The sequence below is a fragment of the Mastomys coucha genome, unplaced genomic scaffold (assembly GCF_008632895.1).
Source record: "Mastomys coucha isolate ucsf_1 unplaced genomic scaffold, UCSF_Mcou_1 pScaffold18, whole genome shotgun sequence".
Taxonomy (NCBI): domain Eukaryota; kingdom Metazoa; phylum Chordata; class Mammalia; order Rodentia; family Muridae; genus Mastomys; species Mastomys coucha.
Window position 1 is genome coordinate 10,736,113 of NW_022196900.1, and position 13,925 is coordinate 10,750,037.

At 38.1% G+C, this 13,925-nt stretch overlaps 1 protein-coding gene across 3 annotated transcripts in view; it reads right to left on the bottom strand.

Annotated features, from left to right (window-relative positions):
• Grin3a (glutamate ionotropic receptor NMDA type subunit 3A) overlaps window positions 1-13,925 on the bottom strand; it is a 188,434-nt gene that overhangs the window by 111,798 nt on the left and 62,711 nt on the right. For all 3 annotated transcript variants that reach the window (XM_031377390.1, XM_031377389.1, XM_031377391.1), the window contains exon 3: window positions 2,951-3,998. In XM_031377390.1, coding sequence (XP_031233250.1) covers window positions 2,951-3,998 — 1,048 coding nt within the window. The remainder of the gene's footprint in view (window positions 1-2,950; window positions 3,999-13,925) is intronic.

Sequence of the window (13,925 nt, forward strand, 5' to 3'; positions counted from 1 at the left end):
TGTGAGCCACCATGTGGTTGCTGGGATTTGAACTCAGGACGTCTGGAAGAGCAGTCAGTGCTCTTAACTGCTGAGCCATCTCTCCAGCTTAGTCAGGGTTTCTATTACTGCACAAACATCATGACCAAGAAGCAAGTTGGGGAGGAAAGAGCTAATTCAGCTTATATTTCCACATTGCTGTTCACCACCAAAGGAAGTCAAGACTGGAACTCAAGCAGGTCAGGAAGCAGGAAATTGATACAGAGGCCATGGAGAAATGCTGCTTACTGGCTTGCTTCCTGTGGGTTGCTCAACTTGCTTATATAACACAAGACTACCAGCCCAGGGATAGCACCACCCACAATTGGCTAGGCCCTCCTTCCTTGATCAATAATTTAGAAAATGCCTTACAGCTGGATCTCATGAAGGCATTTCCTCAAGGGAGGCTCCTTTCTCTGTGGTAACTCCAGCTTGTGTCAAGGTGACACACAAAACGAGCCAGTACAATGGTACTCTGTTATGTCTGCAGACAGGAGCCTAGCATAGCTGTCCTCTGAGAGGCTCTACCCAGCAGATGACTGAAACAGATGCATAGACCAACAGACAAACATTGGGCTGAGGTTGGAGACTCTTACGGAAGAGTTGTGGGGGGAAGAATTGATGGCCCTGAAGGGGATAGGAACTCCACAGAAAGACCAACAGAGTCAACCAACCAGCCAGCAAGCTGACTCTTGATGGCTCTCAGAGACTGAACCACCAACTGAAGAGCATATACACAGGCTAGACCTAGGCCTCCAGCACATATGTAGTAGATAGGGTGTGCAGCTTGGTTCTCATGTGGATACCCCAACAACTTGAGAAAGGGATGTCCCTGTAACTGTTGCCTGTCTATGGAATCTCTTCCTGTAACTGGGCTGTCTTGTCTGGCCTCAGTGTGAGAGGATGCACCTGGTTTTGCAGACTTGATGTGTCAGTGTGGAGAGAGGGATTACTCAGGAAGCTGGGGTGATCTATCCTCTCAGAGGAGAAGGGGATGGGGAAATGAAGGGAGGGTCTCTGTGAAGAGAGACTGGAGGTGCCAAAGTGATTGGGATGTAAGTGGAATAAAAATTAAATAATAAATAAGTAAATATCACGTAACAAATGTATACCATATGGATTAATAGGATTGAAATTTGCATGACGAGAAGCATTGGAAAAGGTGTGATGGTGGCTGCACCATTTGAAAGATTTGCCTTAGGTCCTCTTGCTTTGATCATGGAGTGTTCTCAGTGTTTCCCATCTATACCAGCCACTTCCTGTATATTTGGATATACCCTGCTTAGGATCTCCAAAGGCCTTCAGTATGTCCTCAGACCTGATTCCAATGGCTTCCTTAGCCCTGCTCACATTAGGTAGGCTGGAGTCTCTCCTTACCCGTTGAAATGGATACTGTTTTAATAGGGAGAATACTGATATGACTATCCTTGCCCAAGTGTTACAGGAGTGTTAATATAGTAGTTGCTTTTCTTATTGTTGTAGCCCAATATCAGAGAAAAGCAAGTTAATGTAAGAAGGAATTATTTCATTTTATGTTGAGGGGATACAGACAATTGCGAAGAAGCCATGATGATATGATCATGTTATCATGTGGGGCAATTGTTCATATGAGTACAGTAAAATCCACAGAAGTGTGTTAATGCTCATCTGGCCTCTGTTTTACTATTTTCATTCATTCCCTACCCCTGGACTGTGGGATTTTGCTTCCCACATTCAGGGTAAGTCTTCTCTCCCTCTTCAATTAAACCTATCTGGGAACATATACTCTAGATCGAGCCAAGTCCAGTCAAACTAAAAGTAATCATCACATCATGATTTGTGTGTATCTTCCTTCCCTCCCTACTTCCTTCTAACTCTATAGAGTTGGATGTCTGAGGCATTCAATACAGATAAAAATTTCCCAAATGCCCTTGGACATTCTAATAATACTGGAAGGAGGCTTTCTTAACTCAAAGTGGCTGACTATACAACTTTTCTTACTCTGTAAAAACACCCTGCCCTTAATTAATCTTGCTACCTCACTTCAGAACTCCTTCAGGTTTCATGAGTTTCCTCCAACTGTGTGCTTATGATAACATGTCAGCTCTTTCCATTTCTTTGGGTATTTTAAGAATAAAATAAATGGTTTGCTATTTATAATATGCTTTCTTTTATTTATTTCTATTAATTTTCTCCAAAAGCAATTAATCAGCCTGTTAGAATGTCTGTGGGTAAAATGCTATAAATTATTGTTGTGCTACAAAACTAGTCCCTAATAGCCATTCTGTCAGATGGTTAAACAGTCAAGAAAAGCTGCACTAATAGAAGTTTGTACAAGCAATATTATCTATAAAATAAATATCCACAATCCCAATTTTGTTTCACTTAAGGAAATAATAACACAGAACAAGTACCACAACCCCCTTAGTTTATCTAGGTAAAACTTTTTAAACTGACCTATGCTGTCAGCAGAGAGAATATTTCCGTGTACCTGCTCACACACACACACACACACACACACACACACACACACACACACAGGTAAATTTCTGTGTATGTGTGTTTGTGCCTCTATGTGTACGTGTATGTGGATGCAAGCAGTCAACCCTGAAGGTTACTTACTTCTCAAGATGTCACCCATCTTGTTTTTATATACAGGTCTTTCACTGTTCCTGAACTCACTGGCCAACAATCCACATGTTTCTACCTCTGCAGTGCTGGGATTAGAAGCAGATGCTTACTCTCTCCTCCATTTTTTTTTTTTTTTTTTTTTTAATGTGAGCTCTGTGGACAAAACCTAGATCCTTGTCTTATGCTATACTTAGTTTACTCCCCAGTCTTACTTAAAGAATATTTTTGAACCAAGCAAGGAAGTCAGGTATACCACAGAATTAGACAAAACACCACAAGTTACCATGGCAACCAGGAAAAATGGAGTCAAGGAATCAATTACCTTTGGGTCATGGATTCCAGAAAGCTCTTCATAGATCTTCTCGCCTACCATGACAGCAGCCAAGTTCGCTGTGTAGGTAGAAAGGCAAAACATACAGAAAATGGCCCAAAGATTCATCAGAAACCTTCCAGTCCAGCATTTAGGGGGCTTGATGGCCGCTGTTCTGCCGAACAGAAGGGCATAGCAGACGTTCAAGGCTGAGGAGAAGGAGAAGACTTTGTTTCTGTTCCTCCCCTTAGGAGTCATACCGAAGGGGCTCTTCCATTCATACAGAGTGAGAAAGATGGCAGTAATGTGGAGAGCCACGAAAATCCCCAGCCACATGGTCCAGTGGAGTGGCCACATGAAGGCTCCAATTGGAGCTGCTGTGTCTCGAGTCCTCACTAAGATGCCCAAACTGGTTGAGAAGAAAGGGCTGGTGAAATCTATCACCTGGCTTCGTGCTGTATTGATGCTGAAAGATGTGACTGCCATGTTGGCCGTTCCACTCAGGAGATCACCAACCAGCCCAGTCCAGTGACCATTTTTCCAAGCTCCATACTTTCCATCCCCTACAATATAGAGGTCAAAGTCAAAGTTCATGTCTTCTGCTAGCTGTTCTAGCAGATCAATGCAATACCCATAGCAGCACTTCTTGAACTTGATTGGCACTGTATCATTACTGCTATGCAGGCTGCTAAACAGGCCGTTCAGTACGGAAGAGTCATTAGTCATAGGGTTTAGACAGAGTTGTCCAGCTGGGCATAAGCCTTCATCATCTACTTCTCTCGTGAAAACAAATGGGTGTTCAATCAATGTCACCACTCTCAAGTGTAACTTGTTTGGGTGATGGAAGTGGGTTTTGTGCCTCTGGGCCTGCTCTGGCCATATTCCAGAGTCCATGACAATCCTTCCTCCTTGCCAGCTGCCCAGGCGAGTCCACATTGGCTTTCCCATAGGGTCATGCTGCAAGTTCCAGATGAAAAAGTTGTTCTCTGAGCTGATGATGGTGGATCCCTTTACTTTGATGGAACCACTGAGACCTCTGAATGTGGTGTTGGCTAAAAACCTGGTAAAGAGGATCAAAGGGAGACCATAAGAAAGACAGGCAATGCCAAAGTCAAGTGCCAGAGCCAGTCAATCCCTGCTTCTCTGTCTTAATACAAAGAAGCCCAACTAACAATACTTCTTTGATTTTTTTTGAAATTGTAATATAATCCCATCACTTCCCTATTTTCTTCTCTTCCTCCAAACCTTTTGGTGTACCTTTCCCTTTTCTTTAAAAACCATAGCCATTTTTCTCATTAATTGTTGTTGCATACAAATATATGTAATTTGCTTACTCTGTATGTTACTTGTGTGCACAAATACCATTGTATTTGGTATTGTAATTGGTATTGTAAAAACAGTTGGTACACTCTTCTCTGGGGAGCCCAACTTTTAAAAACAAAGGCTTTGTCTGTATTTTCTTCAAGAACAATATAGACTTTATGGAAATGTTCTATTTCATTGAACTAATGGGATCTCACATTCAAGTTCTGGTTCTGGCATGGTGCTTGACAATTGGTTTTGCTCCAAATATTTTGATTGATTTCTAAAAGAAACACTCATTGCTCTTACATACTTTTTACAGGTTTCCAACTGATGGAGGTTTCAAACATCTTTGACATTCGGTTCTACTGTTTGCTGTTTTTGATTCTGATGAAATCTGTTCGATGAAATTTTTGGTATAGAAATGAGTTTCAATAAATATGTATAGTCTTTTATAATTGTTTAAAATTGCATTCATATCATTAGGGAATAGCCAGCTTTTGTACAGTGTTTTTCCTTGTAGAGTAGAAAAATTAGCATATCACTCCTCATGGGGCCAATCAGAGATGCATGCTGGATGTTATCCACAGAACAAAGAAAAGGATGATAAATAAACTTGCTGTTCCCAGGACAGCCTTAGGCTAGTCTCCCTCATCATTAGAGGAAACAACTGGGCCTGACTCTAGAGAAAGACTCTGCTAGAAGTCAAAGCAAGGAAAATGACTAAATACTACATGATTTCTAGCACTGTGAGCACTTCTGTTGTACCTCTTGACATTGACTAGACAGGAAGATACTTGGTCTCAGCACCTTGAGCTGAAACAGAAGACAATAAAAGCAAACATATATGCTTAATTACGACTTTTTTTTTTTTCCCGGAATAAATGCTCAGGCTTTGGTGTCACATGGACCTGCATTTGAATCTTGACTCAGTTACTCAACAGTAGTGACCCTGAGCAGGTTACTTGACTCAGAGCTTCAATTTCATCCTTAGCAAAATGGGGAAACTAATCTTTGGTGAATTACAAGGTTTGCAAACAATGCACACAACACACAGCATAGCTTCTGAAATAGAGCTATGGTGTTATTAGCTGGAGACCAAACTACTGCCTTAAGTTAAAGCATTAACAGTGACTTCAGCATATTTAAAATAAAAAGTAATTAAGTTGAAATGTGGGATGGAGCACAGTAGGGATTTTGAGGAGCCCAATGACACAGGTCTAGTTGCTCAGAGAAACACTTTCATGAATTGCCTGACACATATATTATTTCATAATTTACAAATGCAGAAGAAGTCTTGCTAAGAAGTCATATTGCCACAGAAGGAATATAGAAAAATCAGAAAGTGTGAAATATGCCCTAATTTTCATTAGCGATAAGTGTAAATCACATTTGAAGATGCTACTGTCACTGAAGGCAGCGAAACCATTTGTTGTGGTAGATTGCATGCAATGGCAATCACTCATGTCAGTGCACCCCAGTGGGACTCTACTACTTAAATAAATTCTATTTTGCAACAAGTAATGAAGTCTCAGCGATCTTAGACTTTAAAACAGTTTTCTACTTCAGAGAAGCAGGGATCCACATCATTAAAATCATATATAAATTAATCAATTGATAATTCCCTCAGTGCTGTGTAAGAAGAGCAAGTATGATGGTGTATCTAATGAGGTACTTTCAGATATTTTAAGACATGCACACAGAGAGGCTGCTGGCATAACCCAGGGGATGAAAAGGCTGGGAGTAAATGGGCAAGTTTCATTTGGCCAATTTTGTGATCACCAGAGTCATAAAGTGAAAGTTGTACAAAAAGAACTCTACTTGGGACTTAAAGATGATGGAGTTTTAACTGGGAGGACCTGAGAGAGATTACCTCCAACTAAATATATATTTGAATCATCTCAATAAAGGGCATTAAAAGTTTGCAGAAATCTATATGGTTCTCACAGTCTGGTAAAGACAATTTTGTTATCAGTGTGAATATTTCTTGTTATCAGTGTGAGTATTTAACATGGCCATAGCAGAAGGACAATGTCCAGTATCTTTGGGGCAGTATTTGTGGGGAGAGAAAGAGAGAGAGAGAGAGAGAGAGAGAGAGAGAGAGAGAGAGAGAGAGAAAGAATCAATCTGAATTGTAATTCATGTTTTACTGCAAAACTGTTATGAAGAACTTCTGTTAGAAAATTCTCACTTATGAAAGATCATTTGTGTCTATTTTATTTTTCATTTTATAGGGAGGATAACTGAAAACCCTTTCATTGATAGCTTTTAGTTACCAGCGCCCTTACCATGTATTCTTTGTGAAAGAATGACAATGGGTAGCTGTCTGGATTTTCACTTTATTACTTGAAAGATTAAAAGGTTGAAATCCCATTTTTGATTAAATTGCATTCTACCATGCTATTCTGTACTTGCCCTGGGCTCTTCTTTGATGAACAAGAAGGAAAAAGAAAATGAGGAATCATTTTGTTGGTAAGATAAATGGATACAAACCACTTGGTACCATGCTTAGCACTTATGGTTATTGAGATAAAAGCCACCTCATTGGCTTAAAGAGCTCAAAGTCTAGTTGTTGGGGGAAAGAAAGTGAATAAGCAATTCAAGCAATTCAAGTAGTGAGTGATAGGAGAGGGGTTACCCAACCTTGGACGCTCTGACCTAGGGCTCCAAAGTAGGAATCTTAGAGGAGGAAGAGCAGGGCTGAGTCCTGGGGAGAAGTTACTCTTTTCCAGGAGGAGAAGCTGGGAAGTGATGCTGTTATCTCAGCAATATTCATGTACAAAGCCCAGAAATGTATGCCATGGGACATAAGTGGTTAAAAAATAAAGTCCAGAGACAAGGGGTGGAAAGCGAGTTATGTAGGATATGAGTTCTCATTGAAGGCAGTGATAGGGCCACTGAGAAGATTTTGTGGGTTGGGGACAATGACTTTTTATTTGCTAGGTTTCTAGATGGTACTTTGGAAGGAGAAAGAAGCTGGCTACGCTTCCTGTGTGAGGAAAGACTTTTTTCTTCCTTTCCTAAGGTCTAATCTTCCTTGCCCAATGACTAATCTTCCTTTCCCTCTGTCCTTTCATAAGTAGCAGAAGCAAAGAGGAGATGGTATAATTGCAAGATATTTCATCTTCCTAAAGAACAATTTAAGAGGACAGATGCACAGGTTTTCATTTAGTTCACAAACCATACTGAGAATATACAAAACTCAGCTTGACAGGGTGGCATACAAAGAAGACCTATAGGATGTAGCTGATGAGAAGTACATTATAATCCTGGAGAGCAACATTGGTGTAAAAAATGGGCAAACATAATATTAAATGGGTTCAATAGAATTGAGAGCTTGCATCCAAAGCAATAATAAAGTCACCATTTTTTTTTTTTTGTGCTTATCAATCACCTGCTCTGGATACGAGCTCTCCTGGCATCTTCCAGATTCAGTTATGTTATAAAGAAAACAGGTAAAAACTGTAGGAGAGGGTAGTAAACATGACAATCTGATCAGAATGTGAAGTAGAAAACATTAAAATTTAATGTGGGGGAAAACAGGTGGCATTCAGAGTCCAGAGGTTCACACACCTGCTTCATAAGTTTGAATTTTATTTTAATAATAAAACAAGAACCATATAGATTTCAGAGCAGTTTAATGACATAGCCAGAGGTTTGCAATAGTTGTATTGACTTGAAAACAAGCAAAATGTCTGCCAGAAAAAAGAAATGATGACCCCAATGCCATAAGAAGAATATTATTATGTATTTGATATTGGTGTGTATGCAGATTCATGTGGCTTGAGTCTTACTGTAGAAGCAAGAACCTAGTTAAGCACTGAGCTTAGCACATGATTTTTCAAAAAGCAGTTCATCAAATGATGCCCAGTAGTTCATTTGACTTTATTAAAAGCTTCTAATTATGCTATTAGTCAATAATCAATGTTGATTTGTAAGGTAATATAAATAAAAATTTTCAGTTGGAAGACTACCTTAAACTATTTTAGAAATAGCTCACAGTATGTACCAGATTGGTGTTTAATATATTTTTGATATAGATTGAAAGCCATATTTGCATACAAAAATCTTAACCTGCTAATTGAAAGATGTTCTAATTCATTAAAACAAATGAAGAAAGATGTTCAAAAAATGACACATCAATCATTCAAACATTTAATTATTCACAAATAATCACTAGATGCCATGCACTATTTGAGATGTTAAATGCATAGTGGAGATAATAGTTTATGCATTTAGACTCCACACAGAGAGAAAGAAAAACATTTCAGGAAAATAATGCATGCCTGGTATTTTGAAATACTAGTTACAAAAAGGGAAAATAAAGATGGTGAAGACTTCTCTCTTTGAAGATGACTATTTATTAATAACAAAGTCTATTATCACTGATGTGGGTGTGTGTTTGACATCTTTGAGAGCAGGACAGTTGAAAATGAAATCAGAAAAACATGTCGAAGAATAAATTTGCAAAACAATTGGGTTTTGCAGGTAATTACAAGCACTTTATTTCTTCTTTGTGTGAAAGGCACAGTTCATGGTGGAGTTTGAACAGAGAAGTGCTATGACTTGACTTCTATGCTAATAGGATTCCCATGTTGCTGAATGATCAACTAAAATGGCAAGAGCAGAAACAAGGCCAGTTAGGAGGCCATTCCATATACACAGACAAAAGGTGATGATGGTGTAGGCTGAGTTCTGACTGTGGTTTATGGAGACTTAGAACTTGATATGTTTTTATGCTGGAATGGATGGATTTGCTGACCATATAGACACAGTTTCTGAGAAGTAGAGTGAAAGATGACACTAATGGTTGCCATAGATCTAACATAGATAATCTTGGTCATCTAGAGTTAATAAACAAAATCTAAGCAGGAGGGTATCATAAGCCTATATATGGAAGTTAAGTAGAGTCAATGAGATCACAGTGAATATTGTAGAAGAGCAGAAGTCCAAAAGCCCCAGGTACTCTAACAGGTCAGGGTGTGACAGTTGAGGAAGACACAGTAAGGGGAATGGAGAAGATGTAAGCAGACCTGGGGAAACAGTGTGCTTTCCTGTAGACATCAAGTAAAATGGTCATGAAGGGTCTCAAATGTTTCTTAAAATCTGAATAAAATAAAGGCTTAAAGTGAACCATTGAGTTTAGCAATGTGTAGCTTGCTGGTGACTTCTGTAGAGTATTTTGTGAAAGTTTTCATCCTAGTATCTCAGTGCACCAGCTTTGGGGAGAAGGCAAAGAGAAACGCTGGACATAAGTCACTTTAGAGAGCTATATTGTAAAAAGGAGAACAGTGGGATATCAATGGAGGCTGAAGATCAAAGGAAACACCACATGAGAGTTTTATTCACATTTATATAGTGTATATACACCTATACACAGGCATGCACATATTGGTGGTATAAATACACTGACATTTAGGCTAGTTGGAGTGGTTCAGTACAAATAGAAAATGTGTTGATATACGAAAACATACAGAAGTGTCTCTAATATAGTACTCTTGTGAAGACAAGAAAGCCTGCACTTCAAGCACATATGGTGGAATGATATGTAAAGTCAGAGAGATTATATGGCCAGGAAATAGGTGGGCATTGTGTAGACGTCATCAGAAGATTTGTGTGAGGTCTCTACTGATTGACTAAATGCATTTAGGGCATTTTAAAAATAGATTATAGAGGGTTGGAGAAATGGCTTCATGGCTAAGACCACTCCCTGTTCTTAAAAAGGATCTGGGTTCATCTCCCAGTGTACATACAGTGGATCACAACCATGCTAATTCTACTTCCAGTGTATTTGACACTTGGGACTTCAACAGGTACCAGTCATGCATAAGGGTACAGACATATATGGAGGCAAAACATTTGCACATAAAATAAAGTAAGTAAATAAAAAAATTAAATCAAAAAGGTAAATCAGAGATGAATCCAATTAGTTCCTTCTCCCTTTGATTCATTGAGAGAAATGTTATTGTATTTTAAAAATGAAGTAGAAAACATTTTTAAAAGGAAGGAAGTGAAGGACTTCTCTAAGAAACAACTAAGATAAATCTTAGTAGATAAGTGGTTTACTCTCCTACTAGAGTCACTACTTTACAGTGACTTAACTGTAAAGTTGTCTGAGCCCTGTTGCTTTCTTTTTTAAAAAAGAACTTAAAAATTATTTTTATTTGATGCCTCTTGGTATTTGGCTTACGTGCTGTCTGTGTGAGAGTGTCAGAAACCCTGGTACTGGAATTCCAGACAGATGCCATGTGGGTACTGGGAACTGAACCCAGGTCCTCTAGAAGCCATTAATCATTGAGTCATTCCTCCAGTCTATAGGCCTGGCTATTTTCATTTGCATTTCTCCTATTTTCATTCTTTGAAAATTTCATCTCTGCTGCAATAAGAGTCTAACCTGGAGACAGGTGTAGTCCAAGGACCTAAATGGGTTATGGGGTGGGAGGGGGAGCAATTAGGGGAAGGGACTTTTAGAATATAGGTGAAGTGAAAACAGGGAGGGGGAATACTTGAAAGGTTCAAGCAGATAGTAGAGTGATGGCTTTAGAAAAATGAATGGGCAAGGGAAGGATGACCAAAATAAGAGGAGTCTGTGATCTTGCAACCCAAGTAAGAAATATATTAAGTGTGGATAGTAGAACATGCATGTTATGAAATATTGGAGGCATTGCTGGGAGCTAAAGGGTTAAGTAGGGATTGATGTACAGAGTGGGAGATAAAAAGGATAGCAGGCAGATTAACCAAAACTAAGGTTGGATGGGGAAGTCTTAAGACACACTACTAGTTAGTGAGATAATTAAAAATATATTAACAACAACAAAAAAGGAAGTTAAAACAGGGATCCTGCATGGGTGAGCAATGCTGCTCCCACACAACATGAGTTATTAAATGAAACCTTTATTGCCAGGGCATGGATTACCTTCCTATGAGTTATTGGTCATGGAGGCCCCAGCGGTACTCAAAACAATATAGGCTATTGTCATTACTCTTGGTTGTCCAAGATAACTAGCTGGAAAGGCCTTATTGCTAAGATACCTCACACTTAGGTTTCAGGACATTGAGAAATCAATCTTGAACTGGTCAGAAAACTCTCCCTGCTGGCTCATTTTCCTGGTTCTGATAAGTGCTACTCAGCCTGCAAACTGGGGAAGGGGATTACGTCAATGCTCTCACCTACATGGTCCCTCCATGCTACAGTACTGACTCATCAGGCAAGATTTGCACAGTATGCAATGCCAACATGACAGTTTATGAGGGGTAACCAAACATTCTCTGGATGGGATCTGAGCATTGTTCCATAGGAGGGAATTTGTGCCTGGTAGTACAATATGGTCAAAAAGCATGGTTAGGGAAGTGATAGTCCCTGGATCAGAACCTACCGGTGTGTTTGGCTAAAAGGTCATGTTTTCACACTATCCTATGAATAGATATGTTTATATTCATAGGTCTGTAGTGCTTTCAACCTCAGTCAGAATTAAAGAATTACAATAATGTAATTCTTTAATGATATTTCCAATTTCTCAGCTAAGATTTCCCCCTTTCTGTGTCAGTCTTGTCAAATGATTTTATTCTAGGACTTCATTGCTACTGAGCTGTATATTACATGTACTATGGTTCCCACTCAATTTCTTCTCAGTTGATTGCGGTTTTTAATTTGTTCATTCTAATTTATTTCCAAGTTTCCTGGTCTTGCCTCTTTATATTTAATATTGAGAAGGACACATTTCTGACAACAATTTCTTCTATAATAGACATTTAAAGCTATAAATATAACATCAAATATAGCATGCTTATTTCTTATTGGATTACAGAAAGGGGAGTTAGGTTATTTTTTGGGGGGGTTTCTACATATTAATCAAAGTTTCTACCATTTATCTATGTTCTCAGACTCTAAAATATTTATATTTTATTTTAAAAATACAGTACTACTGTTTTTGTCAGGGAAATGCTTAATTGACTTCTATAAATGTTGATTGAACAAAAAAGTATTTATTTATTTTAGCTTCACATGTGAAATAGCACTTGTTAACTATGTTAACTTGTTAACCGTGTCCTTGATTTGTTTCTTAAGAGATAGGGTAAAGAACGTGCACAAATATTTCACATAGTGTGTTGCTTAATTATTTTTTTCTGTTATTTTTATTTAAAAGTCCCATAGCTGTCATATTATTCAATGCATTTTTATTTAGTGTAGTTTGTCTATTAAGTTTGAAGATTATTGTCCTGTTCTTTCTTTATGTATGCTTTTTAATATGGCCAGATTAGATAGATCTGTATTAGCAGAATTAGTTTTTATTGACTTTATATCATAACTGTACAAGTGGTTATGACAGTATTGTAATATATAAGGTTTTTAGACTTGGGACAATATAGTGAGTACTTTTAAGACAACATTTGAAAGTTAGTGAATTTGTAATACTTGGTAATACTCTACCTTCCAACAAACACTGTTAAAATGCTGGTAATTCAGCTCAGTGGTAGAGTGTGTTCGTCATGTGCGAGTCATACTTTTTTGAACAAAACTAAACATCTTTGATAATGGATTTTTCTATTAGTGAAAGAAAGCTGGGTCTAAGGAGGGTTTGCTATACTTTTTTCTTGGAGGGGGTCACATCCCATGCCCACATGTATGCTCATAGGCACCTGTGCCACATTGCAGTTTGTGGCCAGTGCCCAAGGGTTCATACCATTTAAGTTGTGACAATGTATAAAAGTTTCTTGGCATGGTATTTAGAACAAAGATTTAACATGCAACAAGAAATTACTTTCTAAATAGCTAACTTTAAATTATGAAGGAAACGTGCTTTGGGATTGCATCAGGACACCAGGCATCATTTTCTTTGTGTCATTAGAGTGGCCCATATTTTAAACAATTGGAAGACTACATGAACCATCCATTTTAGGTGCATTTTGGGGGATATGGCCTGTTCTGTGCAAGCTCTGTGTGGTGGTAGGCAATTTGGTCACATATATATGAATTACATTTATGATTTCTTTGAATTTTCTACTAGTCAATTTTAGTACTTTGTGTTTTAGTTGAAAACCAGCTATTGATATTTCTATCATTGACAAGTTTATATGTTTTCTGTTCTTTTAAAAGAAAGATCAACTTTAATAAGTTTTGTTTACTTCCTAATTGTCAATTAGGTTTTTGCAAGTATGATTTTAAGAGATTTGCTTGTTTTATTTTATTTATTTTACATATTGAGATGCTTATTTTAATTATTTATTTTAAAGAAGCTTGGCTGGGCCTAATAGCTCAAGTCTAAAGTCCCACTACTCAGGAGGCCCAGAAAGGAGGTTTATGAGTTCAAGGCCTGCTAGGACAATAGCTTAAGGCCAGGCTTGGTAACTTGGTAATACTCTACCTTCAAAGAAACACTGTTAAAATGCTGGTAGTACAGCTCAGTGGTAGAGTGTGTTCGTCATGTGTGAGAGACTGAGTTCAAGCCTCAATATTGCAGACAAATCAAACCACAAAAACAAACAACAATGATAAGAAAAGACAAAACAGCTCCTATATTTACTTGATTCCACCATTTTGATGTTTTAGCACATCAAAACATTAGGCTTATGTCTTATATTTTAGATTCATCATAAAATTTCTTTTACTCCTTCATGTTTACCATATAATTTTAGAACTGGATCATTGAGATCTATCCACTTAACTATACTTATTACTTTGCTC